Source organism: Acanthopagrus latus, chromosome 20 (genome assembly GCF_904848185.1).
Source record: "Acanthopagrus latus isolate v.2019 chromosome 20, fAcaLat1.1, whole genome shotgun sequence".
NCBI classification, from domain to species: Eukaryota; Metazoa; Chordata; class Actinopteri; order Spariformes; family Sparidae; genus Acanthopagrus; species Acanthopagrus latus.
Window position 1 is genome coordinate 21,176,605 of NC_051058.1, and position 27,353 is coordinate 21,203,957.

Below are 27,353 nucleotides of genomic sequence, written 5' to 3' on the forward strand. Positions count from 1 at the left end.
ACAGTCATTTATGATAAAACTATCCTAGACGTTTTTCAGTGAAAAAAAGTTGTGATCACGCCGGGCGTAACGTTAGGAGAAATCTGAAAACGAGCCAGATGCAGTGTGCTTATGTTTGGCTGTGCACCTGTCTGGTCTATTGTCTGTCATGTATTATTTGATAAAATTGCTAAGATATTTAAACTCCTAAATGCTGTGATCAGTCTCAGCCTCAGATATCTGGTGTCAGCTGGGTTATAGTTGAAATCGGGGTCAGTCCTCCATCCCTGTGGAGCTGCTACCACTCTGGTGGAGACTCGAGAAGAGATGTGTTATCATTCCAATTATAATCATTACATATGAGAAGACGTCTTTTCAAAGGCCTTTGCTCCCAATGACTCTCTAGAGTCTGTTCATCTTTTCTTCTTCTTCTTCTTCTTCTTCTTCTTCTTCTTCTTCTTCTCTTCTCAGCTTTAATTTTACTGTTTAGGTACATTCTCACTGCGTGTCTTTTACAGAAGACAGCTGCTTTTAGTGATAAAGCTCTGAAAAGCTGCTCAGACAGATTTAGCAGCTAGCTCGGGGGGCTTTTAGCAGCTAGAGAGACAGATATTTCCCTCAGGAGCTGGTAAATATCGACAACAGAGCTGAGAGAGAGCGATCGTTGGACTGTCGTCATGCAGCATTCAGTAGATGGACACAAACACGCTGAATAATGCTCAGCATATTAACAGGGATGATATGTTGAATGTAGAACTCATCCTCATCTCGTCACTGATACATTGTGTGTTTCTGTCCAGCTCTGACTGCAGCGTCCGGTCGGGGGAAGCTGGAGGTGTGTCGTCTGTTGCTGGAACAGGGCGCGGCCGTGGCCCAGCCCAACAGGAGAGGCATCGTCCCGCTGTTCAGCGCCGTCCGACAGGGACACTGGCAGGTGAGCTGAATGTTTCTGTTCTGATTTGAGTTCATCAAGGCTACATTTTCCTTCTCAAACAGGCAGTGAAGTTTCGGTATGTTCCTTTCCTCCATCATTCCTTTCATAATTGAGTAAGACTTCCAGTTGTAAATCCAAATGTGCGCTGTGTTTGGGTGTTTTCAGATCGTGGACCTGCTCCTCACACACGGCGCAGATGTCAACCTGGCTGACAAGCAGGGTCGTACTCCTCTAATGATGGCCGCCTCAGAGGGACACCTGGGGACTGTTGAGTTTTTACTGGCTCAAGGTAAAAAATAAAAGGAACACATTCTGGGTCAGGTACAGATTTATGTATTTGCCTAAAGGACAAATTAAACCTCGTAAACACAAAATATCGCAACAGAGGAAATAGATATCTTGATCTTTGGCATTCAGAGCACGGAGGAGTGGATGCGGAGGATAAACTGAGATTTATGCAGAGCATCCATTTCAGTTGCTCCGTTAAACGCATCTTCTTATCTTCAATCACCGTGCAGTGTTTTTGACAGCAATTCCTGTGTGTCCTTCCCAATTTGGAATGGCTGCAAACACAAAGATTCAGACCTGACAGGCGTACAGTAGAGTCCGATTTGCCTCCGAGCGGAAAGTCTCATCTCATGCGGATGCTGAAATATCCAGAAATCATCTCCAGTCCTAGTGTATGAGCTAAGAATACGGGAAGACTCTGATGTGCCCGGGGTGTTTTTTCCTTTTACTGGCGCTTGTCTGAACCCCACAGTCATTCATAAGAAGACACACAGACACCGCACCATTAAAAACAAGCATAATTACCGTTTTCAATTTGTGTTTACAGTAATTGCAGCCAAATTAAATCAGCAACAGCTTTTTTTTTTTTTTAATTCATCAAAATGAATCAAGCAGTTAGTTCCACAAAAGCAAAAGAAAACTGAATGACAACACAGATGGAGCGTGATTTGGATTATAAAAGAATTCAGAGTGAAAGACGCCCCGGCTGTTTCTTGTTTTCCCCCCAGGAGCCTCTCTGTCTCTGATGGATAAGGAGGGTCTGACCGCCCTGAGCTGGGCTTGTCTGAAAGGACACTTACCTGTCGTCCGCTGCCTGGTGGAGAGCGGAGCCGCCACCGACCACGCAGACAAGAACGGACGCACGCCACTCGACCTGGCGGCCTTCTACGGCGACTCTGAGGTGGTAAGTGACCAGCGGGGGGGAAACAGAATCCATAAATGAACAATTGTTACTCAGATGTGTCCACTGGAGTCTCTCTGTCTTTAAATTAGTTTGTGTTTTTTGAAGTGAGGTTGTACTTCTAATACAGTAGGTGGCAGCCGTCATACCTCCAGTTTGGGGGGAGCAGCTAGAATATTATTGTCGAAAGTGAAGTGATTGCACTGCTGAACACATTTTAGTTTCATTAGCAATTAGCAGTTACACTTTTAAAACAAAAAAGATTTGCACAGACACAAACTGGATTTCTCAGTTAAGAAAAAGGAGTAGATGCACTTTCAACAAGGTAATTAAACATAATCAGGCACAAATCATTATTCTTTTTGTCTAAAAAACGTGTTTGGAGGGAAACTTTCATTCGTGTTTGGTACAAACTGAAATGTGTTGGTATCACACCAAGAGCTGGTGCTGAATCCTCACTCAAAGAGCCAGTTTGGGTTTGAAATCCTGCACCTGTCGTAATGTGAGAAAGATGTAATTCACAGCTGCAGTTCTTGGATAATTGATTGATTGTTTCATGTCTTCGTCCCTCCAGGTCCAGTTCTTGGTCGACCACGGGGCCATGATAGAGCACGTAGACTACAGCGGGATGCGTCCTCTCGACAGGGCGGTGGGCTGCAGAAACACGTCGGTGGTGGTCGCCCTGCTCAAGAAAGGAGCCAAGATAGGTAAGAGCGACTCGACGGAGAGAAGAGCTTACCATTGTAGCTGACAGAGGAGCTCCTCTTGAGCGCAGCATCCCTGCCCTGTAGCGCCTTATTGAAAGGTTATTTGCCTGCCGTGAAATGAGATACACTTTGAGATTTGGTTGAAAAAGGTCATGCACTAGAGTTCAAGCATGAGCTGCATGAAGGGAGAATCCAAAGATGAAAACGCTCTTCCTGCTGGTCATTAAAGAGCGCTGTAGCATTTTACTGCACTGAGCCATGGATTCAGGTTTGTGTCTCCATGTAGCCTAAACCGCTTCCTGCTACTGTATGTCATCCGCCCCCCCACTGCCGCATCGTGCTTCTTCTCCTCGGCTATTTATGGCTCTGATGTGTGTTTCTTTTTATTGTACTACTGTTGTTGTGTTGTTCTGCTTTTCTCTCTCTCTCTGTCACGTTTTCTCTCGGTGCCTCTTGTTTGTCTCTCTATCGCTCACGCTAACCTCCCGGTTCCTGTCTCAATCACATGCTCCTCTCTTTTATTCCTCTGTGGTTGCTCAGAGACAGGTTGTTATTAGCGCTTGTTTCTTTTCGGTATCTTCTCTTTTTATTTTGCTGAGGCACTGCTTCTCACTGCTGCTTTTTTTTTGTGTTCCTTTTTTCTCACTTCTTCTCCTCCTCCTCCACTGCCATCACCTCTCTTTCTCTTTCCTCGCTGTTTTCCCTCTGTTTCCTCTGTTTGCTCTGCCCTCCCACTTACACTCCTTCCCTCGCTCATGACCTCCTTCCTCCTCCTTCCTTTCCCCCCCTACTATCCCCCGCCTCTCTCTCCGGCCCCAGGATGTCAGACGCTGCCCAGTCGGCCCCGAGGTAAAGCCAAGGCTGTCGACTTCTCACCCCACCAGGCATTTTGACAGCTCTATCTCCTCTCTCTGTGTTGTCTGTGTCGTCCTAAGTGTCGGCAGGCGAGCTTAGCTACCAAAACCTTCTCAAACTGACAAATAATAACATGCACAAGGTATTAGCACTGACAGTGACGCAGTTGGGCTTGCCCTAGAGGTAGATGCTAACGTTCAAGTGGTTAATGACAGCATGCCCGGCCTCCAGCCTGCGACGTCGTATCGAGGTGTTGACCTTCCATTCCACAGATGCATGACGGAAGCCCTCAGTAACACTTGCGTGGTCGTGATTTAGCAGAAAGTGCATGTACTTGTAACTCCTCTGTACCACCGCCACCACAGACTGAGGTGATAAACCACTGTACTGTGCATCGTTCATCTTCCAGACGTTTTCCTCAGTGTCAGCTAGGCCAGTCAGCAGCATTCCTACCCTCACCGCCACCAGCTCAGAGGACAGCTAACGCCTGCAGAGCTCTGTTATATCCCTCCTGCTTGCCTTTTTTTTTGTTTATTGTACCTGCCCTGTGTCTTCCCCTGTGCAAGAATCCCGTCCTTTTCATCTCTGTGGTGTGTGTACATGTGTCAAGGATTGCTGTTGCGCAGATACAGAAAAGACACGTCAGTTTCAGTCAAGGGATTGTGTTTTGATTTTTCACTCATAAGACAGTCTGCAGGGATGAAGTGTCTGCTTTTATTTCTTTTCTCCCATTTTTGGTTTTTGGGAGAAGTGTTGTCAAAAATATCGAAATATCGATACATGTCTAATCTGAATATTTGGAACCATTTCAACACCAACACACTAAAAGTTGAGATATTGAATAAATGAAGTGAGTAAAATCTATAATAATTGCCTTCAAAAAGCAATGGAGTGGAAATGTAAAGTGGCATAATATTGGAATACTCAAGTACAAGTACAAGTACAGAGTGTGAAGAAACAACAACAGACGTCTATGTGCTGTGTTGCAAACATGTACTTTAGCTAGCATGCTAACCACCAATCCTCGGCCTATCTTGTCTCCTAATACCACTAGTAATGACGGGTGGTGATAGTGTGTAGCTCACGTTCTTTCAGCTGGCAGATAAATATCAGCTGTTGGCATAAAAAAATAACTAAATAAACTGTCAAGGGTTAGTTTCTCTCTTGTTTCTCTCTTGACGGGCTTAATTGCTTCACTAACTCATCGTTAAACACTTCGTCAAACTCGACAAAAAAACAAAATAAACTGACCAAAACAGTCTTGGTTTGTCCACAATCACTGCTGGTGTGGTCAGAAATAAATCCTCAATTCAACAAGTAAGATATAAAGGCTTTACACCCCATTTTAACCCGCTGATGTCCGACTTTTTGTCGCCTCCTCCCACTTCTGCACACCTCTGCCGTCCCCACCTGTCGTTTCTTGTCGTCCCTGAGGTGATAGTCTTAGTCAGAGCTGCTGTAAATCGCCTCTGTACTTCATCCACTGTTGTCAAACTGACCTCCGTCAGTCTCAGATACTGTATTCAGTCCTAGTTCGGCATCCAGACATGTTAACTCTGACAGGCTAACTGAGCCATGAGCTAATTAGCTAACATAGCTAGCTACATCCAAGAATAGGTAGATACTCTGGTAATATATGGCCCCCTTATGTTTTTGGTAAACGGTCTTGAATTCTGTCCATATTTTACAAATGACCTCTTAAATGTTTACCACAGTTTTCATGTTGTTCTCTGCTAGTAGCCAAGAAAAGATAAGTATCTGAAATAGAATACATCATTCCTTCAACGTCTAAATGTTTCCCTTTGGTATCGAATATCGATATTTTTCAAAAATACTGTATTTAAGTGAGAAATTTCAGTATTGTGACAACACTGATTGGGAGTTTGTTGTTCTTGATCACATCCCTGAGCCAGTCAGTCATGCAAAGACTCACTGTACATCTGCACTTCTTGACAAGACAGAAAATGTGTCAAAAAAAAAAAGAAAGACATAACAGCGTGATTATTTTTTTATGTTTGTTTGTTGTACATCTACTCTGGGTTTGCCTGGGCCAAAACGTGTTTGCAGATGATCGCTACAGTTAACTTTAATTAACCATTGGATTCAAAACATTCTGCGCTCCAATCAGACAAACTCGCCTCCCAGCGGGATCAAACAAAAGCTGACAATCATCGACAAATAGCGTTTGACCCAGGTGTGATGTCCCACAGCGAGGTCACAGTGTTCTCGAGGTGTCAGGGCAGATTTTTTTGTAATCTTTTCTCTGCAGTGGATTGCCTGTCTTTTCTCCTCCACCCACCCCCCTCCCCACCATTTTGGCTGTTGTCTTCATCCCTGTTATTTATGTTGTGTGTGGTGTGACTCCCAGTCGCTCCTTCCTTCCTTCCTCTTCTGTTCATTTCTGTGTGTCTTTCTCACTGTGTTTTTTTTTTCATCTGCTCCTTCCTGTGTTACTCAGGTCCAGCCACATGGGCCATGGCCACCTCCAAACCCGACATCATGATCATCTTACTCAGCAAACTCATCGAGGAGGGGGACAGCTTCTACAAGGTCAGAGAACAGGCCCGGCAGTCTTTTATTCATCATTTTATTGTCAATAAAATCAAATAGTCTCTCCTCACAAGTAGATGTAAGTTAACCTAAAACAAGGGAATGAGCTCATGAATCATTTACAAATGCTGTGATAAATATATCTTTGTGACTAGCTCCAGTTTATATCATGAAGGTTTCTGTTTAGTATTTTATCGTGAACGGAGGATAACAGGACTTCTTTTCGTTCGTCCAACAGAAGGGGAAGGTGAAGGAGGCAGCGCAGCGTTATCAGTACGCCCTCAAAAAGTTTCCACGCGAAGGCTTCAGCGAGGACCTCAAGACATTCAGGGAACTCAAAGTATCGCTCTTCCTCAACCTGTCCCGATGTCGGAGGAAAACAAACGTAAGTCGGAAGAAGACGAAAAAAGGCCCAAATGTCATGCTTTAAGGGATTTATTTACATATTTTTGATGATGTTCAATTGTTTTCTTCTGCTCAATCTCCTCAGGACTTTGGGATGGCTGAGGAATTTGCTACGAAGGCACTCGAGCTGAAACCAAAATCATATGAGGCATACTATGCCAGGGCGCGTGCTAAGCGTAGCAGCAGGTACACTTGTTTTTTGAGATACTCTCCTTGACTGACATATCAAACTCTCTCTGTTGCAAAATAATGTCATTGTTAGTGATTTTAGAGAAGCAAATACTTATCATGCTCATCTTTACAGACAATTTCCTGAAGCCTTAGAGGACCTGAATGAAGCCATAAAGCAGTGCCCCAACAACCGAGAGATCCAGCGGCTGCTCCAGAGGGTTGAGGAGGAGTGTCACCAGCTCAACGAGGAGGAGCACCAGCAGCAGGACCTGGAGCTGGAGCCGCCTCCTTCCCCTCCTCCTACGCCTCCCCCAGAAGAGGAGGAGTCCCTGTCCTTGTCCATGCCTCTTCCCCCTCCCCCTGAGCCCCGTCTGGAGGACATGGAACCCGTCCAGGACCTGTTCGAGGATGAGGACTACCTGGAGCAGGAGCTGGAGGCCATGTCTGTGGGTCTGCCCCCACCTGAGTCTCACGCCAACCCCTCCAGCCTTCCCATCATCCAGAGCCCGCCGCTGTCCCCCACACATCCAGATCAGATCTACTTATCTGGAGGTTCGCCCTTGGGCCAGCCCTACGAATACCACCCCACCTCGTCCTCCATGTCCTCTCCAACACGTGGGTCGTACCAGCCCACGTCGCCCTCCCTCTCCCCGACACATCAGAACTCACACTACCGACACAGCCCGCCTCATACTTCCCCGGTGCACCAGCAGTCCTACGGCTTCAGCCCGCCTTCTATGGGTGCTGGGGATCACCAGAGCCCTCCGCCTTCCCCTTTACGTCGGGCTGCTCAGTACAGAGCCAGTCCACCAGTAGAGAGCGTTTGTCTGTACAGGTCCCAGTCCGGGTCGCCTGTGCGCTACCAGACAGAGCAGCTCCCCGGCCGACCCAAATCTCCCCTCTCTAAGATGAGCAGCCAGCGTTCGTTCCAGCTGAGCTCGCAGCCCTCTCTGTCCTCCCAGCACCACCAAGCCCAAGGCCTTCGTCTTCAGCCTTCTATAGCTCAAATAGTGCGCACAAACCAGCCCAGCAATGTGATGGGCAACAGCCTGTACAGCGGTCAGATGGGCCACTCCATGGGTGGTCGCTACCAAGGAGGCTCAGTGGACGTGGAAAGCCGGCTGGTGTATCAGCCTTCGCTGGATGGACGGTCCATGCCCCAGGTCCAGGCCAGCCTCAGCTCTGGGGCCCTCTGTCAGCACGGCGGCCGAGGAGGGGTTATGGAGTCGGGCCTGTTGAAGGATGAGTTACCCCAGCGCCCCTCCTCTGCCTACCGCGCCAGCAGCGGGGGCCCGGGGGGCATCCGTTACAGCCAGACACCTCAGATAAGCCGCAGCCAGTCCGCCGCCTACTACCCAGTCTCTGAACATGTACTGGAGCGCGCCAATGCCATGCCCCCCTGCCAGCTGGGCTCTCCCGAGATCCCCCACATGGTGAGACGCCCCGTCAGTGCCAATACTACTGAGATGAAGCAGCACGTGCCCACCCCCAGGCCTCTCATCCATTCTCAGAGCGTAGGCCTTCGATTCTCCCCGTCAAGCAACAACATCTCAACTGGATCCACCTCGAATTTAGCGCCGGGTTTCAGGCCTTCGTCTTCCATTCAGCAGATGGAGATCCCCCTGCAAGCCACATACGAGCGCCCCTGTGATGACATGTCCCCCATCTCTCCTTCGCAGGGCGGCGGGGGGCTGTATCAAGGCGAGACCACCCGCTCTCGGAACACACCCTTCATGGGCATCATAGACAAGACGGCGCGGACTCAGCAGTACCTGCATCAGCCCTCGCGGTCCAGGGCCATGACGTCCATGGACTCCGCCATCAGCCCCACCTCGCCTGGCCAGCTAGTCCAGCAAGGCTCCACCTACAGCCCCCCCGCCTCGCTGGGCAACATCGCCTATTACAACAAGACAAACAACGCCCAAAACGGGCACCTGTTGGAGGAGGACTACTACTCCCAGACCCAGCCCCCCTCACTGGGCAAGATGGCCAACGGCTCCCGCGGCAGTGGGGACATCCTGGAGCGGGTCAGCCAGGTGCCCACGTACCCGGACGTGAAGGTGGCGAGGACTCTTCCCGTGGCACAGGCCTACCAGGACAACATGTACCGCCAGCTCTCGCGTGACTCCCGGACCCAAGGCCCCACCTCCCCCATCAAACCAAAGAGACCATTTGTGGAGTCAAACGTGTGATGGCCTGCCTGTGATTGGTTGGTTGGACTGGGCTTGTGAGTGGGAGTGAGAGGAGATAAAATATTTAGCTCAACAGCAGAAGCTGCTGCCCCTCGTGTATGTGACATGGACGAACTCACCTTAAGGAACTCATGAGAGACAACACACCCACACACAGACACACACATACATACACACACACGTAGGGTATTAGACTTTATCTTATATGAAAAACATAACTAACAGTGAGAAGTTTCATTATCATATTCTGCACACCGGTAGGAAAACAGGAGGGTCCAAAGTTCTGATCTCATTCTGAATCAAAGACCAGTGCACTTCCAAAACGTTGTGTGGCACAAAGTTCCCACAACAGGTGGGACCGTCGGAGAGAAAGTACTAATCATCAAATTGGACTCTACTCGTGGACTCTGTATCCATCTTCTGTTCTTTCAAAGTGTGCTCTTAACCAAGGTTGCTAGTAGGCTCTATTCTATGTAATACAATATTATATGTTCAATACTGTACATTGCTCAGAAAATACAAATGGCTCAACAACTCAGTACTTAGAGAAAAATGACAATATTTATAATTAAGTTATATATTGTACATAGAAATAAAACCAGACATAGTTTGCGTTTGAATTGTATTCTGTTAACCCTGCCTTTGTGTCCCACTGCTAGTCATATGGATGTAAGAAAACCGATCCAGAGTTCGGAACGAGGGACAAAGACCAGCGTCGAGTGATAGAATTGCCTCTTGGTGTCAAAATAAACAAGATTTTGTTGTGATTTAATGCAAGAAAACACTTTTTATGCTGCAGTAGGTCCTCAATGATCTGAATTTTATTCTGTTTTGATTAATCTGCGGGGGGGTTTTCATAGAAAGTTTTTTCTTTTTGTTAAATGTCAGAAAATAGTCAAACATACACGAGTATAATCTCCAAATGAGATGTCTTTGGATGTCTTGTTTTGTCCAAAACCCAAAAATATTCAGCGACTTAAAAAAGCAGCAAATCCTCACTTAGGAGAGGCTACAACCAGAGAACGTTGTAGTGATGAATTAATCATCAAAATACTATATCCTATTGATTACATTTCAGTTGATTAATGGATGAAGATCTGAAACATGAGCTTTAAGCTGGTATTCAAATGTTTGTCTCTGAATGAAAATCGCACGCCTGTTTTTGTTGATTCAATCATTTTTTTAAACCATTTAACCTCCAGATATGTAAATTATGATTTTTCTGTATTTCTTGTCAGTATCTTCACTGTATCACAGACCTCATGATTATGCCTTAGTGTGACGTTTAACCAACTGTCAAGGCTGCAGTTTGACATACTGAACCAGTTTTCTGTCAGAAGGCAAATTTGAATACTCGCTTAAACTTCTGCTTCTATAAAAACAGGATCAGTAGTTTTGTAAAATGTTCGTACGATTGTTGCATCAGACAAAAACAATATATTCAGTTTGAATCTTCGGCTACAGCAGGTTTAAGTCATCTCTGACTGGCCGATGCTGCTCAAAGGTGATTTTATCAAAGTTTGCCTTTGTCCCTCCTCCGTACGTAACGTAAAGCTGTATGTTCCTAAGAGAGGGTAGAGCGTGCGGTACATATGCTAGTGACGGGTTAACATGGATAGTGCTCAGCGATTAAAAGCAAGCAAATGCATACACGACCACTGTTACAGACGTTCTCCTTCCTCCTTTCTCCTGCATTACTTTTGTGTCGATTCTTTTTACCCACGATGCATTTTTACTCCGCCACTTCTGCACTAAAAATGCCTGTTAAGTTCTTAACTAAAGGGTGCACTTTATGTATTTTACTTACCTTGTTGTTACGATTGTTGACTTTGGAGAAAGTGTGGGCGTGCGATCGGTCAGACCTCTGGCCGCTGATACCAGACTATCATAGACACTATTACTATATGATTTACAAAGCAGTGATGAATGACAATATGAAGAGCAAACAAATGTTTTTAAAACTGGTGAAGATGTATAGACTTTCTAGCACAAGCTGTATATATATACCGACTCAGATATTCAACGGGTTCGTGAGTTGAGCAAGTGTGTTTCAAGAGGCCATATTTAAGAACTCCACGTCATCAACAAAATAAAAAAATATATCCATTGCAGTCCTGTAACTCTAAATTCACCAGTCTAATCCGCTGGTCTTGCACACGTCTTGGAAAGAAAAAAAAAAGTTGAATCTACTGCGAAAAAATAAGAAATAAAGAATGACTGAAGTTCCAGTAACAAGAAGCTCCGTAATTTGGAGTTTGGGTGATAAGAGAAAGTGTGATAATGAGAATATTCAAGTTATTTGTATATGTGAGAGGGAAAAAAAAAAGTTATAGACCATTTGTCTGTAACATTTTATTTTGGTTCCTCTGCTAAAGAATATCTAAAGAGAAGACGTTCATTCTCAGTTTCACCCGCTCCCAGAGAGATGCCCTACTTATCTTTACAGAAATGAAGGTATAAACTGTACGATACTTAATTTAAACAGAACTTCTAAATCGAGGATATTTGAGGGTGTATGGTTTCAAAGCTGTCTGTGTATATTAGTTTGCTGTAAATAGTCTGATGCATGTTCTATTCTTTCCACGAGCTCAAGCGGAAACATGTATAGCAGTGTTCTGACTCTGGTGTGTGTGTGTGTGTGACGCGACGTTCGGATCAAGATGAGGAGACTGCTGATCCCCGAACTGTCCTTTATCATTTTACCCTTCAAAAACTCACCAGACAAACGCGAAAAAGGTTTTTTCTTTTGGTTTTTATTTTAATGTATTTTGCTTGCTGAGCAGAGTTCTCTTGTCTGTAAATGTGAGCTTTCAGATCGCTGTGATAAAAAGTTTAATTAAAAACAATAAAAAAGAATGTGTTTTTATCTCATGATAACTGATTGTAATCTGTACAGTCAAAAAAACATATGTATTGGGAAAAAAAGAACATATTTATAAATGGTTACCAACTGAAACACGCCCTGCATGTCGCTCATTTGTTTTACTGATTATTTGAATATGACATACAAATTTAATTTAATTATTTGGTCAACAAAACAACAGCTGACATTAATGTTAACAATATGATTCAGTCCAATACAACGGCCATAAATACAACATTTGTAAATATATTAATGATAATTTTTGGAGCACCGGTTTGACCTCAAGATGGTACGTGGTCCTGGAAATGGTTCTGTTGCAAATCCGAGGTTTGTATTTGTTTTTCCTATAATTTTGTAAGTTGAGTCTTTTAAAATGAACATGAATATCATAATATTCATCATTTAGCATTAATCCCCTCACCAAAGGATATTATGTTTACGATGTGTCCATTTGTTTGTTTATTTGTTTGATTGATTGTTTGTTGGTTGGTTTGTCAGCAGGATTACACAAAAACAACTGATCGGATTTCCATGAAACTTGGACTGAGGACGGGTCTCGGCCCAGAATGATCTACAGTAGTTAGCTGCTCCTCGGGGCTAGCGGCTACATTAGCCGTATATAGTACAGCACACCTGAATCTCCAAACTGTTTGTGGGTGGGTTGCATTGTGGGTAATGTAGGCACAAGAATTTGACCAGTAAGAAGAATGCATGGAATGAAAAAAGAGTTTTTTACTGTCCAGCTGTCATACAGTGTTACAGCAGTGCAGTGGTGAAGGTCCAGCACGGAGGATCACAAGGCAGAAAATAAACAGAAGAATTATTAGAGTTTAATCTCCAACTAAGAGAAGTTTTAGTTATCTTGAGAGTCTTTTATATCTACAGAGACGAGCGCGTCGGTGCAACCACGCCACTAGATGCCACCAAATCCTACAAGCTGGACCTTTAAATCAGTGGCGTACTCTCATGACTTTCTTACATAATGTAAACAAAAGATTGTAATAAGCAAAATTAAAGTTCTTACACACCAGAAAGTCATAATGACTCATACAGAGGAAAACTGTATAACTCCACAGTGAGAATAAAAACAAAGAACAGCCACGTATGAACAATGTTTTGGTCCTCAAGACATCTTTATGTAAATATTTTTTCCATCTGCTTTAGTGGATCTTTTACTGAGGGTTTAAATAAACCTTGTGATTAAAGTGAGCACAAAACACTGAGATGGATTCCCACGACGTTTTATCAGGTAACATTCATAAGCTCGACCCTGACGATGGATCATATTCTCTGATGCTTTATACCGCAAAGCTTTCTCAACAGTTACAGTCACCATATAGCAAAAATACTGTCGTATTTACAACACTAACTGTCATGAGATATATATATATTTTTACAGCAGATGTGAAGTAAACAAAAAAATCTGCTACATCTCCCGTATAAAAAACAATCACTAACTGAAGTCCCGAGCCAGTGGAGCTGTAAGTGGAGAAAAATCAAGATGGAGTGATTAAATACAGCCTTCACCCACAAGAGTACCAGTGAAATGAATTAAATAGACATTTCAAGTGTTTGGAGAAACTGTCTTTAGAGGTGTGACAGTGACAACAGATTCTAGTCCTTCTTCTTTTTGTTTGTGAAAAGATGAACCAGTCCAGGGACGAGCACCATGACGATCTGCGGCACTATGATGAATTTAACGAAGAACAGCCCGTAGAAGAGGCCTTGTGGTCGGATCGGGAGCGGCAGGCGGTTGACGTGGTACAGTCCCATGGAGGAAATGGCCAGAGACAAAGCTCGTGGTGCCCAAGGCAGAGAATATCCGCCGGGCTTCCAGTACTGGGCGAGACCCAAACCCAGAAGGGCCCCGCAGTCCCGGGTCAGAGAGGAGAACGGGGCCGTGTCCAACCGAATCCACTCCGGACGGCTGCACCATTTCTTAGCCAAAGCAATAGACCTGGTGAATGGATAGAATGTGTTATTATGATGCAGTGAACAGACTCATCGATTTAAACATAAATATAATATAATATCTCACCAGGAGAGATCGATTCCCAGCCACTGCAGTCCAGTGTGCAATACCAGAGTACCGAGCAGCAGACCGATGCTGAAGCTGAAGAAGAACAGCAGGGGGCGACCTTCTGGTACCCTGCGGCTCAGAACCACCCCCAGAATGAAACCTGGCCAGAACAAGTCAGTTTAAACCTACTTTGAAAAAATATAGTGCTCGCAAAATATAGAAAAGAAATGCAATGCAATATGAGAAATGTATGTTGTTGTTTTTTTCCTCTGTCAAAGATGTTTTTACACATTTTTACACACATTGAGTGTTTTTATACTTGTTAAAAACCAGCGAGACAGAAGTTTGATGGTAAATTTGAATTGAATGAGTGAAGAAACACTCGTGAGGTATTTAATACAATGAATCAGACAAAATGTTCTGGTCCTATCAGCTTATTATGAAGTGTTATTAATTTTCTAAGAACTGCATTATATCACTATATATGTTGTATATACAGTATGTTATATTCAGAGCTGAAATGATTAATTAAATTAATCGGCAACTATTTTGATAAAAGGAAAATCGATTTGAGTACTTTTTTTGTTAAAAAACAGCCGAGATTCTCTGATTCCAGCTTCTTTAATGTGAATATTTTCTGGTTTCATTACTTCTCTGTGTCGTTAAAATTAACATTTTTGATTTTTGACATTTTTTTTACCAACAACTGTCATCAACTGATCGAGAAAATTGAAAATAAAGATGATCGATAGTTACAGCCTGAAACTGATTCCCTCATGTTTCAGCGTGTGCATGAAGCTGTACTCAGACCTGTAATGGATCCAGCGATGACCTGGTGGGGGAAGTGGGCGAGGATGAAGATCCTGGAGATTCCAACTGCAACCAGCATCACCACATAGAGCAGGTAGGGTACCGCTGCTATCACCACGCTGGAGGTGCAGAGAAAGAGAGACGCTCTGATACACTTCAATTTCTTCATCTGTGTACTTTTAAAGCCAAATCAGCATATGTGTTTATTTCAAACGGGCATACCTGTGAGTACGTGAGTACAGATATGAACCCAGCGAGGACACCACCACCCACCAGACGGCTGCCGTCACCATCGCATGTCCCGACGGGCTGCCTGGGAGACAGACGGCAGCGTCAGACCTCTGACTGTGCTATAAATGAATATACCATCTATGACTCATGCATGATGTGTTTTCTCTGTGAGTACTTCTCACCTGGGCCGGTTTCACAGGTGGAGGAAAACTGTAGAACTTTGGGTTTATTGTTGACAAACAGACCTGATTCACCGATCCACCAGAAAGGTCTTTCTCCAAACAGCATCCTGGGAACAAATGTAAATCACAGCACATGTAATAATTTACTTTTCTCTATCATACAGGTGCATGCTGCCACCTGCTGTACCACAGTGAGTAACATCATGTCTGTAGGTAGTTTATACTCCGGTCATTAAACTTATTTTTGTCTGTTCAGTAACTGTTAGATTCTCCATTTTTTTCCAATGTTAATGTTAGCCTTAAGTGTTTCTCTCTCTCTCTTTTTTCCATCTTATCAGCACATTCTCAGCATTTTCCTTACAAACCTCACATTTTCTGATATGTATGTGTATGTTGCATTAATCCCTGAACATCATCATTTTAATTAAAAAAAAGAAAAAAAAAGAAAAGTGTGCATTTAGCAGTAATACAATGTTGTTTAAACCTCCTCTATCCACTTTAGACTAATGAAAATAAGACTTATGATTTGATATGTGCGCAGATACTCTGTTGAATGTTTTAACAATGCACGTTAATTATAAACACATTTTAAATAACTATAAATGTAATTCTTATACAGTAGTACATTTCAAAACATTTTTAAAAGTGCTTTACAAACAAGAAAACCGTTAAAAAAATTTAAAAGCAGGGAGAGTCACAAAGTATCAGTATATAAAACAATAACAGAGAGATAGGTAAAAGGCAAAGTAATAAGGATAATAGAAAACATTTATAAAAACAATTAAATCAATTACTACAATAACTGATTTTATTAAAATAAGTTGGGATATGTTATCTGTGTTTCCTCTCTGATCACTCTTTTCTCTTTCTTATGCAGGTTTCTTGATATATCAATGTGAAAATTAACTAATTTATAATCTGAACTATTTATAAAAGGTTCCACTTCGAGTTGTTTCCACACGGACAGTCTACGCGGATGCACTCACACTTGATGATGCCGGAAGCTGCGACGTCAACACATGAACGTTTGCGTCAACAGAACACAACCAGAAAAAAATGTTTTAACGTGACGGTTCCGAATAAAAACTGAAAAAGGAAACACTGCAGTTGTCTTTGTGTCTATCGGACATTGACTGGTTTAAATAAAAAGGACGTTTAGCTTCATGCTAACGTGTCAGAGATGACAGAATGAGCCGTTGAGAGCCGTTAAGAGCAACACAGCTAAACAATGTCGGTGTCTCTTTCAGTCTCACCATTTAAACACCAAGTTCAGCCACTCCGATATCGCTGCCACCCACAGCACCGACACTCCAGCTCGTTTGCTGATGAAATATGTGAAGGGGAAGACGAGCAGGAAGGCAGCTTTAGGATCTCCAATATGAGTGACAACGAGCCACATTTTTTCTTGACTCATCGTCCTCTGCTGCAGACTTTCCGCCATCCAGATGCCTTGACTGTGAATGGCCTCCATTCCTACGTCCTTTTTGTTTTGTTTTATTAAAACATGCAATGTGATGAAGGTTGTCAAAATGCAATCCTGGGTTAATTTTGTAAGCTTCTTCAGGAAGTGCTGCAGCAGCGCCTGCAGTACCGCCACATGCCCAGTAGGGGGGGCGCTCCTGTTTGAAAAGCGGTAGAAAAGGAGACAAAGACACAACTTTCTTCTTCGACGGATAGAATGTGCTCATATGAAATGTAAAGTTCAAACGTTTGACGTGAGATCTGATGATATAACGTCACGTAAAGATGATTTAATTTAAAATGTAAGTTATAGTATTGTAATAACTGACAACGGCGCGACGTACGTCGACACGCCCAGGCTTCGTCTCACTACGACATCGCGTCGTTTTACGTACGGCAGGCGCTCCGGTTTCCTGGCGGAGAAGATGGCGGCTCCTGGACCGGGGGAGTATTTCAGCGTCGGGAGCCATGTCTCTTGCCTCACCTGCTTGGGCCAACGTCTGCAAGGAGAAGTGGTCGCCTTTGACTACCAGTCTAAGATGTTAACTTTGAGTATCCTTTGTTTGTTTCGAGCTGCGGTCGGCTTGCTGGCCTGCCGGGCTGCAAGGGCCTGTAGGGTAACCGAAAATATGTCAAATAGTGATCCGCGCAGGCGTAATTGGTGCTGGCTGAGTAACATATCTTTGTCCGTTTTTAAATATTTTAATTCGCGAGTTAGCCGCCCATCCATTTCTTATCTGTTGGGGACCCGTTTGATGTTACCGGGTCATTTCTCGGCTTCGCGATATCTGCCAGGGGAGTGCATGTGTTTTGAATCCACTCATTGTATTGCCAGACCTCAACCTGGCAACGAATCCTAGTAAGGCATCATGGCTGTGTGCTCTCAACAGGCACAAACCGATGCTAGTTAGCGAGCTAACTGACACTAATCTCACGTCGCGCTGGCCCGTGTACACACATCTACCACACGTAGTTTATGATGGCATTTGTTGGAGACGCTAGCTGCTGTTTGAAACAGCTAGCGATGAATGGACACTGAGTACCCTTCCACGCTACATTCAAGTTGCTGCTAGCTAGCGGCTAGCATGCTAAGTTTCGGTCAACCCCACACTGCCGCTACTAGCTCAATTAACGGTATTAGCATTCCCGAGCTTTTCAGATGGGCTTTCCTACAATACCTCACCCGATTCTGGTGATATTTAAATTCTTGGGTGATTAATTCGGTCGATTATGCCACATTTGTGTTTCATTTCCACGCGATTTAGGTGCTAAAAGCATCATGGGTTTCAGCACAGCCAGCGTTAGCTTGCTGGTGGACCGGTGGTCTACACCCATTCATGGGTGTGCGTACGAGTATTAACATTGAGATGTGGATGGCATTGCTCGGTCACCTCATGACTGCCACTCATTTCAGTCGGATGATGTACTTTGACGTCAACGTGACCGAGCTGTGGTGAGATAAATGAATGAAGCTAACACAGTGTGGCGGTTTGACACTTGACATAACAGGCCTTGGACGCTAAATTTGTTTCGTTTTGACACTGAACTACCCTCCAAAATAAACTGAACCAGCACCACGGTCAAATCTGTGTTTAGTAATGCCATCTGAGTCGGGCAGTGTGCTGGGAGAGCCTGGTGATTTACAAGAAGCTTTCTTTTATAGGCCTCAGATTCAGTCCAATGATTTACAGCTCATAATGAATGACAGTCAGAGCAATATCTGGGCTTTAGGTAAGATCAGGTCACTTGTACAACTTGGGTCAAACATTTAAGGTCATCCTGTCACTGGCATAACAGGTCACATCCCATTCTATCATGCGTCTTCTGTTTTTTGCAACAATGAGCCAAAAACTTGCCACCAATGTGTCAGAAAGTGGTCTGAAATATGTTGGAAAAGCCTGTTTTCTGTCACAAGTCTGACAGGCTGTGCTCATATTACTGACAAGAGAAGTGGGGTCGAGGCCTCGAGGCGCTGCTCTGTTTGTGTTTCTGAAGAACAGATTTATGTAAAGATAAATGTGCAACATTTTCAGGTTACTTTTTCGTACAAGTTTCTGTTTGTATGTTCAAAATTTGGCTGAATTTCTCTCAACGTTTTCATCTATGGAGAAGAATGAAAATTTGGCTCCCAACTGATGTGCTTAAAAATGAATGGGCCAGAGACTGAGATCATTTTATTGATCAGGCATTTTATAAATTAATTAAATCTGCCAGTGGGTGATCAGCTCCAAAAGACAATTAATTTAAATTTTCATTCAAAATCCCAGAAATTGAACACTTGCTTTGCTGATGTATTTTTCCTCATAAGCTGCACATCATTTTATTCATCTCTAACAATTGTTCATTCATTCATTCATTCATTCGTCCATGATTACTGTAGGTGGCAGCACTGCCTACAGTAGCCACATGCTGTAACTGGCACCACCTCTCTCTGTCAGTGTTAGTCAGACAGAGCTCTCTCTATCACAAGCCTCTCTGTTCAGTCTCTGTGATGCATCTCCATGAAGTCGTTCGCCTTGACTAAAGTTCCTTCGAAGAATGTGCTTCCTCCAGCGGTAAGCCGAACCTCAACGACGTCATCCTGATCAACTTAGCCTATGTTTCTGATGTGGACATAATAAATGACCGCACCGAGACTCCACCCCCACTAGCATCACTGAATGTTAGCAAGGTAAGTCCTCTTTAACTTTGATTCATCTGACTTTGAAATGTCCATCATCCTCATCATTGTCAGTACAGGCACACATGTAATAAACAAAAATAATAAATGTGACTCGTTACTGTTAAAACTCTGAGTTTGAGGTTGTAATTTAGAACACATGTAAGTGAAAGGTCGTCTGAGGCTGAATCCCAAACAAAGGTTATCCTTCACAGTGGAGGTCAAACAACAGTGGATTTTTATAGACCAATATAAAAATCAATCACTGTCAGAAATGAACAACATGACCTGATGAGAAACTATAAATGTTGAACTGAACGTCTAAGTCAAATAAATAAACTCACACATCTGTCGAAGCCCAACAGAAACCTCATCTGACGTCAAACTCGATAGTCCTGCATCACTCTGCATTTTAAACCACCCGTAACTGCTTAACCGTTATTTAAATCAAATCAAGTTGCATCAAAGTGTACGCTCAAAGATAACAGCCGCACAAACTCCAAGTTCCCTGAGAAATCAACAAAAATGTTGAATTTGTCTCTCAGAACTTAAACACTTGAATGCCATTATAATTGTATATGAGTTCAAGTTTAGTTCACAACAATTTAACCTCACAGAGACCGAAACTGATGGTGTATTCACAAGACAACATTAGACTTCAAAAAATGTCCCAAGTTTGTCACAAGGCGGTCAGATTTTCCTCAGTCAGCCAACAACAACATAGGGGTTGAATTGTCATCTCAGCAGAGAACGGACTTGTAAACATATAATAACCCCTGAACTGAGACGCAGAAAGAGCCCTGAAGTTTATTGATGCTTCTTTAAATTTGCTAAAAATAATCACGTGTGTTTGTAAATGACATCCTGTAACCGGTATCCAGTGTCAAGATCTCAAAGTTAAAAAAAACTATTTTGATGTTGATGCCTTTTTGTTTTTTTTCTCCACAGCTTGCCAATCGAGCACGGACAGAAAAGGAGGACAAGCTGTCCCAAGCCTATGCAATCAGTGCTGGGGTTTCTGTGGAGGGCCAACAGCTATTCCAGACTATTCACAAAACGTAAGAACTTTATTTTATTGTGGAGTCAAAAGAGTGGAAGAGGTCGATGTTGATGACTACAGTTATGAACTGGTAGTTTTATGCTGCCTTCTATTGGGTCGCTTAAACCTTGACGATCCTCACAAGCCAAACTAAGACTGCTGTTTTTAAAGTCTCCCTGAACCAGACACATAAATGTGATGTCAGTAAGTGACCCAGTCTGAAATTAAACCGTCAGACAAGTTTATGATCCAAAATGTGGTCGAATTAAACACTCAGGCAGACGGAGCACCGACACTGGCAGCAGCAGGATGAGGCTGTTTTTAAAAAGTCACCTCTTCGTCCTCCAGTGATCATGAAGCAGCATGTGATTTACAGCTGATGAGTCCTGTGGCAGTCGAGCGAGACCCGACCCCGTTACTCTAAAATATGAACATGTGCTTGACTCCTGTTTGGTCCTTGTTACAAACAACTATGAGGGCTGATAAAGACTTCTGCCTCACTTCATAGAGTCTCATTAGCCAAGAATAAAAACGGAAATTTATAAGGAAAACTTTGAGAATCAACCTTTTTAACAAAACGAAAACCTGAGCAGAAACATGCTGCTGATTTAGAAGGTGAAAGAACAAGTGGAAAATATCATACAGAGGGATGAAAATGCATTTTATCTTTTAATTTAACTACCCCACCTACAAACTCTCAGTCCAGGTTTCTCTCTCTCCCTGGATTAGTGTTTTATTAGTGAGTAGGTGCTCGTATATCTGCAGAAACAAAGATCTTCACCTTGATGGCTGCTCCGTAAATCACCAAGGAAGTCGTATTTTACACACAATCTAATAAATGCTGAAATTGTTCGTACTCCTGTTGGGATTTGGCGGGCTGGAGCTGACTCCGGACCAGTTTAAATAGATGTATAAAGATAGAAAAGTACAATTCATATCAAACACAAAGGATCTTAGAGTCAAACAACAGCTTGTGTTCACTTCACGATCTCTTTTTACAATTACTTCCTTCACGTCTTCTGTTTCTGTCACAAAAAGATGAAACTTTCTGACAAATTCACGTGTTTCTCATGTTACGTGTTTGATGGCGTCAGATATTTGATCAGTCCCAGATATCTGATCAGTCCCTGTTTCAGACCCGATCACACTGTAATTGGACACCTGGACGTGTTTCACAACTTTGAGACAGATGAAACTGTCAGTGGTCACGCTGTGATCAAATTAATCTGCCTTCTGTATAAATTCTTATAATCTGAAACCAATGTTGAATTAATTGTTACTCCATTTTTCCCCCAGTGATTATGAAACTGTTCTATTATTAGATCAAGTTTCACTTTTACACACGGTGCCTGTGTTCGTATCCGGATCTTCTCTATTTGTCTGTGCAAGATGTTTCATGTAGTAATATTCACAGTGGAAAGTGTTCAGACATTCACCAGTCATACTGACAAACACTGACGTGGAATAAAAACCAGTATGACAGTGTGGTGTCGGATCGTTCCACTCATGTTACATTGTTTGCCTCACAAACAAAACGCTTCCAGCCACAAGACGAGATGATGTTTTACTTTTGTCTCTGCAGCATCAAAGACTGTAAATGGCAGGAGAAGAACATTATTGTGATGGACGACGTCGTAATCTCACCGCCTTACCAGGTTGAGAACTGCAAAGGCAAAGAGGGAAGCGCTTTAAGTCATGTACGCAAAATAGTAAGTATGATCTTTATATTTATACTATATTTCACCAACAGAACATCAGCTTCAGGCCTCCAACTAGATTATTTACTTTCTGGTTTATAAATGCTCATTAAAATTGCTCAGAGCCAAAGTTCACATCTTCAGACTGCCTTGTCCTATATCTAATCGGACGTATTAACTCTTCTCTGATGATGCTTCATTTCGAACAACAAATGAATGTTGAATCAGCAGCAGGAGTTGGTTGTTGGCAGCTGATGAGCAGCAGAGTCCTGCGGTGTAAAGAAGCTAACCGCTAAACAAACAGCAGAACTCAGTTTCTGTCCAGAGAACATGAAACGTAACGACGAGGAACCGCAGTTTTAATGTGACAGTTCGGAGGTAGAAACACTTTGAAAGCTGATACTTAACCATCCCAAAATCAAAATGTTCCTTCAGTTTTTAATCGTCAACATTTTTTAGTTAACATTCACGTTGGGACAGTTTTTTATTTGCTCTTAAAGCCTCGACATTCACTGACGAGCCACAGAGATGTTTCCACTTGTGACTGTCTGTGTTTCAAAGCGCCTCTTAGAGTAAAGTAGCTTTAAACGTTAACATTGGAGCGATGTTCTCACTCCATTTCTGCACATGGTACTTTATCTGCCAACACAACACAAGTTATGCTGGTTTCAGTCACATGAGGTAACCCAACACACCTGTATGAGCGTGACGGAGCTGTAACAATCTGGTGTCAGGCCTCGTCCACATGTAAGTGGAGAATTTAACCTCAAAAAGGGAAAAACATGCTCAGGATCTTCTTCTCTGGTGTTTGACATATTGTTGAATCAGACTTTAGTGCCACCTCCTGGTCTGGTACGCTTGTTCGAGCATTTGGAAACATTTTTACATCCTCTCCTGTACAGAGATATTTTATCAGATGCAGGTTATGATCCATAAACCTGTGGGCGAGGCCTGAAATCACCCAGTCAGTTGAACATTTGACAGTAATCATTTAGATACGGAGAGAAAAGGTTGTACGTTTCCTTTTACTGAAATACAGAAAGAAAGTAAAGAAATAAACAGGCTAACTTCTCACCTCCAACTTCATAAATACATAACTGTGTGTGTGTTTTCAGAGTTAGTTGTTCATTAACGTCTCTTCGTTCTTGCAGGTTGAGAAACATTTTAGAGACGTGGAAAGTCAGAAGTCCATGCAACGTTCACAAGCACAGCAAACACAGAAGGACTCCACTTTATCTTCTTGAGTTGGCAGTGCGGGTCGGCCGGGGGAAGGCGACGCGGGTGGTTTTGTTTCCCACTGCCAGACTAAGTCGACATTTCAGTGTCGTCAAAGTCTGAGACCACGAGGAGGAGCGCTGAGGGCCCTGGATCCAGAAGATCAAAATACCATTAAATGAAAAAGACAAAAAAGAAAGAAAGAGGAAAGATTAAATCTTAAATTAGACTTTATAAAGAATAATTTAAACATGAACCATAAAGCAACCATAGTTTCCTTAACTAACTCGTCTCATTCTGCCCCCACTCCTCCCCCCTGTCCCTGAAACCTTTTTCTTTTTCCGCCCTCCTTCCTTTGCCTTCAGTTCCATTTCAAAAAAGAGAAAACTAGAGCAGTCAGAAAGGCTTGTTAGCTTTATTTTCTGTCATTGTTTCCTTTTTTGCTGTATCCATGTTCTACTGTCTGTATTTTCTGTATTTTAAACAAAATGTGACTTGAAATGCCACACTTTAAAGGACATTTTCTAAAATAAAAGTAACAAAAATTCTGACTGTAATACTGTAATTTTCAACAACTTTTTGAAGAGCTCACGATGATTTCTGTGCCGTCACTTTGTTGGTTTTGACCCTGAGATAACACGACTTGTGTTTTATATATTTAAATGTTAAACATGAAGCCATCGTGTTTGTTTTGCTCGTCCTCGGCTGCATCTTTGTCCGTCACAGGTTGTTTTTGGACGACGCTGAGGTTTCTCTCTTCAGGGTTGTTGGGCGTTCTGATTGTGAAGCGTTTGTGTAACTGCAGGGAACTGAAGTCCTGTCTCAGTTTCACATGAATTATTTAAAGCTTCTGGTCTCTCCAGAGCTGCTCGATGGGCTTTTTACTGCTCTCCTCTGGATGACAAAGGGCACTTAACAGAGTCTTTGTGGGCTGCAGCCAACAATTATTGATGAATCTGCTGAGTTATTTCACAAATCTGTCTGTAAAATAACAAAGTCTTCACATTTCCAAAACCCAAAGACTCTACATGTAATATACAGCTGACGTGGTTTTAAATTGGAAAACACAGCAGTGATTTTTATACTTTTGGTAGTTTAAAGTACAATTACTCAAGTAGTGTATGTGAGTATTTCCATTTTCTTATTCTTCCACCCTGCTACATTTTAGAGGCAAGTATTGTATTTTTTTTTACATTTATTTGCTCACTTTAGTTATTTTGCAGATTACATGCAGGATCAGAGCAAAAGTAATGTTATAAATTCATTATCCATAATCTGGTTTATAAGAAAACTATTCCAGTAATCACAACAATGATTAGTAGGATCTGATAATTGACCCTGATATAGAATATAGACATACATGTAGTATTAATATATTATTTACTTTTACTTTTCATACTTGAGTTCATTTATAGCCAAAAATATAATTTTATATTTAAGTCCAATATCAGATAGTTTTACTCAACTACTTTAAGTGTCGATTACTTTCACATGAACCAAAGTAAAGTTCTAACATCTTTACTTTTACTCAAATGTGACTTTTGGGTGCTTTTATACAATTCTGATTTTAAAAAAAAGTAGGTTAGAAAGTAACATTCATTTTTATTTCTGATTCTGTTTTCAGTCGACTGAATCAGATAAATCGTACAAAACATTCAGTTTGTTGTCATAAAGGAGAGAGAAATCATGTAATATTCAAAACTTTTCAGACTCCTTCATTGGAAAATGATTTAAATGATGGATCAGTTATTAGAATTATATGAAAGCAGTGATTATGTTTTGATCCAACTGTTGGAAAACATCTTGTTTTTTTCATTCTAATAGTTTGATTTAATACTTCCAAAAGAAACTCAGACTTCATTTTGATGTGACTACGAATTAAAACACTTGGTAACGACCTGATTCTCAAATCAACTCAAAGAATAATATTTGTAGATGTGGAGACGACGAGGTGAAGTGACTGCTCTCATGTCTGTAACCACAGCAGCAGATGTAAATCCTTAATTCAGGAAGGAGTCCAAACGGACCAGGTTCGCTTCCCTGATATGTTCGGTGATTATCTGTTTAAGCCCATAATCCCTCTCTAATCAGGAATATTCAATGTCCGCTCAGAGAGAATTCACTGAAATGACATTAATATCAAACCGGTGAAACGGCTTCTTTAGGATTTGCACTGAGGGGAACATGACTGAGGACTGACGATGGGATCTGAACTAAAGATGCTGGTCAGCAGCCGGATGATGATCCGTGTGGCGATTCTTCTCCTGAACACGGCGTCGGGCTTCAAGTTGTGTCCCGGCTCCTGCCTCTGCTACGAGTCCTCTGACCTGGTGGACTGCCGGTCTCGAGGTCTGGTCCAGGTCCCCCTCAGCGTCCCCCACGGCACCTGGCTGATGGACCTGAGCGGGAACAAGCTGACGGAGGTCCGCACCAGATCCTTCATGGGTCTGTGGACGCTCAAGATCCTGCTGATGTCCAACAGCAGCATCCGGACTCTGCAGCCACAGGTACCACAGAAAAACTCTCTTATATCGTTTGTTTATCAGGTTACAGAAACAGTTTCAGATCCAATACTTCAATCCAGTAATACTCGATTACATGTAAAACTTCTGAGACTATTCTGAGATAAACGTATTCAACAAATCAGACGTTAAAATACAGAAAGACACAACAAAACTTAAAGCTTATGGAACTTTTTTATTCTTATTAATGATAAATGTCTATATATTGGTGGTTTAATAGATGACCTATATTTATATTTTAAGCTATAATTGAGTTCCTGTTTCTGTAAAATGTACAAAAGTACAAAGTCACTAAGTCGTTAATTAAACTTGTGTAGTTTGGCTGCAACTGCAATTGTGCTGAAGACTTTTAGATTGATTGATTAATGAAGTCATGGTGATGATGATCAGAATGTTACTCTAACGTGAAGCTTCCTCCACAGTGTAGTCAGTGATTTCAGATCTGCTGCTCAGACTGATCTTGTCTGTCCTGTCCAGTCTCTGTCCTCCCTGCAGTTCCTGGAGAGGTTGGACTTGAGCTTTAACCGGCTGCGTTGGCTCCCCGAGGACTTCTCTCAGGGTCTGTCCTCCCTCCAGGAGCTCCGGCTGGACCAGAACCTGCTGCAGCACCTGGACTCCACTTCGCTGGCTGACTTGGAGAACCTGAGGAAGCTGGACCTCAGCTACAACCGCATCCGGACAATGGACGTCAGGGCTTTGGGCGGCCTGTCTCGCCTGCGCCTCCTCAACCTGGAAGGGAACCGGCTGAATGTGCTGAAAGAAGGCCTGCTGAGCCGACAGCAGAGCCTGGAGGTTCTGCTGCTCAGTCACAACAACATCTCAGTGATCCAGACTGAAGCTCTGGCTCCTCTCAGGAGTCTGACTCTGCTCGGCCTCCAAGCAAACCAGCTGCAGCACATCAAGTTCAAGACCTTCCTGATGCTCCAGACCACCACCACACACCTCCAGATGTCCTCCAACCCCTGGACCTGTGACTGTGACCTGCAGCGCGTCTTCGGGAAGATCCACCGGGTTCGACATCTGCGAGTGTACGACTACGGGGACATCATCTGCAGCACTCCTGCCCAGCTGGCCGGCAGCTCCCTGGCGTCCCTGGACAGTCAGCTGTGTCTGGCTGAGACGGCATCGGTGCTCGTCATCAGCATCACCGTGACGATCGCTGTGCTTGGTGCTGTGGTCAAAGCAGAGAAGAACCGTAAGACCAAGCAAGCAGTGAGCGAGGCGGAGAAACAGGAACACCCCTGAACACAGACGCAGACGAGGACGTGTTTTAAAATGTGACATTAGACGGCTGCATACAGCCCAAGTCTTTTTATCAGTGTAAAGAAAACATTTCTGCAACTTTTTTTTTGTTTCAAGAAATATTTTCTCCACACAAAAGATATCTTGAAAAAAATAATTCATTGCATTTTGTAACCCCCCCCAAAAAAATTCCTTCCACTCAGTTTTTTCACACCAAAAAAATATCTCTCTTAGTTTCATGAGGAGCTAAGAAAAAAAAGTTTGTGAGAAAAAGTGAAAAAAAATTGTCAGGAGATTTTTTTTTCCCATGTGTGGTACTGTCTGAATTTTAATTTCTCAGCATTTTTTCTTGCCACATAATGAAAAGAGAAAGCTTCCTCCTCTCATCATTCTCTCCTGTCCCCTGGCCATAAAAAAGAGAGAAATTAAT

At 42.9% G+C, this 27,353-nt stretch overlaps 4 protein-coding genes across 16 annotated transcripts in view; 3 read left to right on the forward strand and 1 right to left on the reverse strand.

Moving 5' to 3' along the window:
- Nucleotides 1-11,870, forward strand: part of tanc2b (tetratricopeptide repeat, ankyrin repeat and coiled-coil containing 2b) — a 157,600-nt gene extending 145,730 nt beyond the window's left edge. For 10 of the 12 annotated variants that reach the window (XM_037082101.1, XM_037082102.1, XM_037082105.1 and 7 more), the window contains 8 exons: nucleotides 780-913; nucleotides 1,079-1,202; nucleotides 1,930-2,105; nucleotides 2,677-2,809; nucleotides 6,123-6,214; nucleotides 6,453-6,599; nucleotides 6,705-6,805; nucleotides 6,924-8,982. In XM_037082101.1, the coding sequence (XP_036937996.1) occupies nucleotides 780-913; nucleotides 1,079-1,202; nucleotides 1,930-2,105; nucleotides 2,677-2,809; nucleotides 6,123-6,214; nucleotides 6,453-6,599; nucleotides 6,705-6,805; nucleotides 6,924-8,982 (2,966 nt within the window). Of the gene's footprint in view, nucleotides 1-779; nucleotides 914-1,078; nucleotides 1,203-1,929; nucleotides 2,106-2,676; nucleotides 2,810-6,122; nucleotides 6,215-6,452; nucleotides 6,600-6,704; nucleotides 6,806-6,923 lie in introns of all 12 variants that reach the window. The other 2 variants (XM_037082098.1, XM_037082109.1) reach the window with 1 other exon arrangement.
- Nucleotides 11,871-12,553: 683 nt separating this feature from the next.
- On the reverse strand, nucleotides 12,554-16,706 carry g6pc3 (glucose 6 phosphatase, catalytic, 3). The gene is made up of 6 exons (XM_037082127.1): nucleotides 16,342-16,706; nucleotides 15,089-15,195; nucleotides 14,898-14,988; nucleotides 14,676-14,794; nucleotides 13,884-14,025; nucleotides 12,554-13,802 (listed from the first exon to the last, which is right to left on the reverse strand). The coding sequence occupies exons 1-6, from the start codon at nucleotides 16,557-16,559 to the stop codon at nucleotides 13,460-13,462; spliced, it is 1,020 nt and encodes a 339-aa protein (XP_036938022.1). The 5' UTR covers nucleotides 16,560-16,706; the 3' UTR covers nucleotides 12,554-13,459.
- A 113-nt stretch (nucleotides 16,707-16,819) lies between these two features.
- lsm12b (LSM12 homolog b) lies at nucleotides 16,820-23,707 on the forward strand. Of its 2 annotated transcripts, none has more exons than XM_037082142.1 (5): nucleotides 16,820-17,101; nucleotides 19,084-19,220; nucleotides 20,157-20,266; nucleotides 21,830-21,956; nucleotides 23,096-23,707. In XM_037082142.1, the coding sequence occupies exons 1-5, from the start codon at nucleotides 16,975-16,977 to the stop codon at nucleotides 23,186-23,188; spliced, it is 594 nt and encodes a 197-aa protein (XP_036938037.1). In that variant the 5' UTR covers nucleotides 16,820-16,974; the 3' UTR covers nucleotides 23,189-23,707. The 2 variants fall into 2 exon arrangements, with proteins under 2 accessions (XP_036938037.1, XP_036938038.1); XM_037082143.1 differs by having other exon boundaries at nucleotides 16,847-17,101; nucleotides 19,087-19,220.
- Nucleotides 23,708-23,867: 160 nt separating this feature from the next.
- Nucleotides 23,868-26,926, forward strand: LOC119010233 (insulin-like growth factor-binding protein complex acid labile subunit). The gene is made up of 2 exons (XM_037082206.1): nucleotides 23,868-25,666; nucleotides 26,159-26,926. The coding sequence occupies exons 1-2, from the start codon at nucleotides 25,361-25,363 to the stop codon at nucleotides 26,924-26,926; spliced, it is 1,074 nt and encodes a 357-aa protein (XP_036938101.1). The 5' UTR covers nucleotides 23,868-25,360.
- The last annotated feature ends 427 nt before the right edge of the window (nucleotides 26,927-27,353 follow it).

What these genes read in the sequence shown, in the direction of transcription:
- g6pc3 (XM_037082127.1), bottom strand. Translation starts at nt 16,559, where the DNA reads ATGGAGGCCATTCACAGTCAAGGCATCTGGATGGCGGAAAGTCTGCAG. An exon ending in CTGAACTTGGTGTTTAAATG is followed by an intron (nt 15,196 to 16,341) that starts GTGAGACTGAAA and finishes ATTTGTTCCCAG; the next exon opens with GATGCTGTTTGGAGAAAGAC. An exon ending in CTGGGAATCGATCTCTCCTG is followed by an intron (nt 13,803 to 13,883) that starts GTGAGATATTAT and finishes TCCATTCACCAG; the next exon opens with GTCTATTGCTTTGGCTAAGA.
- lsm12b (XM_037082142.1), top strand. Translation starts at nt 16,975, where the DNA reads ATGGCGGCTCCTGGACCGGGGGAGTATTTCAGCGTCGGGAGCCATGTC. An exon ending in GTCTAAGATGTTAACTTTGA is followed by an intron (nt 17,102 to 19,083) that starts GTATCCTTTGTT and finishes AAAGTTCCTTCG; the next exon opens with AAGAATGTGCTTCCTCCAGC. An exon ending in CATCACTGAATGTTAGCAAG is followed by an intron (nt 19,221 to 20,156) that starts GTAAGTCCTCTT and finishes TTTTCTCCACAG; the next exon opens with CTTGCCAATCGAGCACGGAC.
- LOC119010233 (XM_037082206.1), top strand. Translation starts at nt 25,361, where the DNA reads ATGGGATCTGAACTAAAGATGCTGGTCAGCAGCCGGATGATGATCCGT. An exon ending in TCCGGACTCTGCAGCCACAG is followed by an intron (nt 25,667 to 26,158) that starts GTACCACAGAAA and finishes TGTCCTGTCCAG; the next exon opens with TCTCTGTCCTCCCTGCAGTT.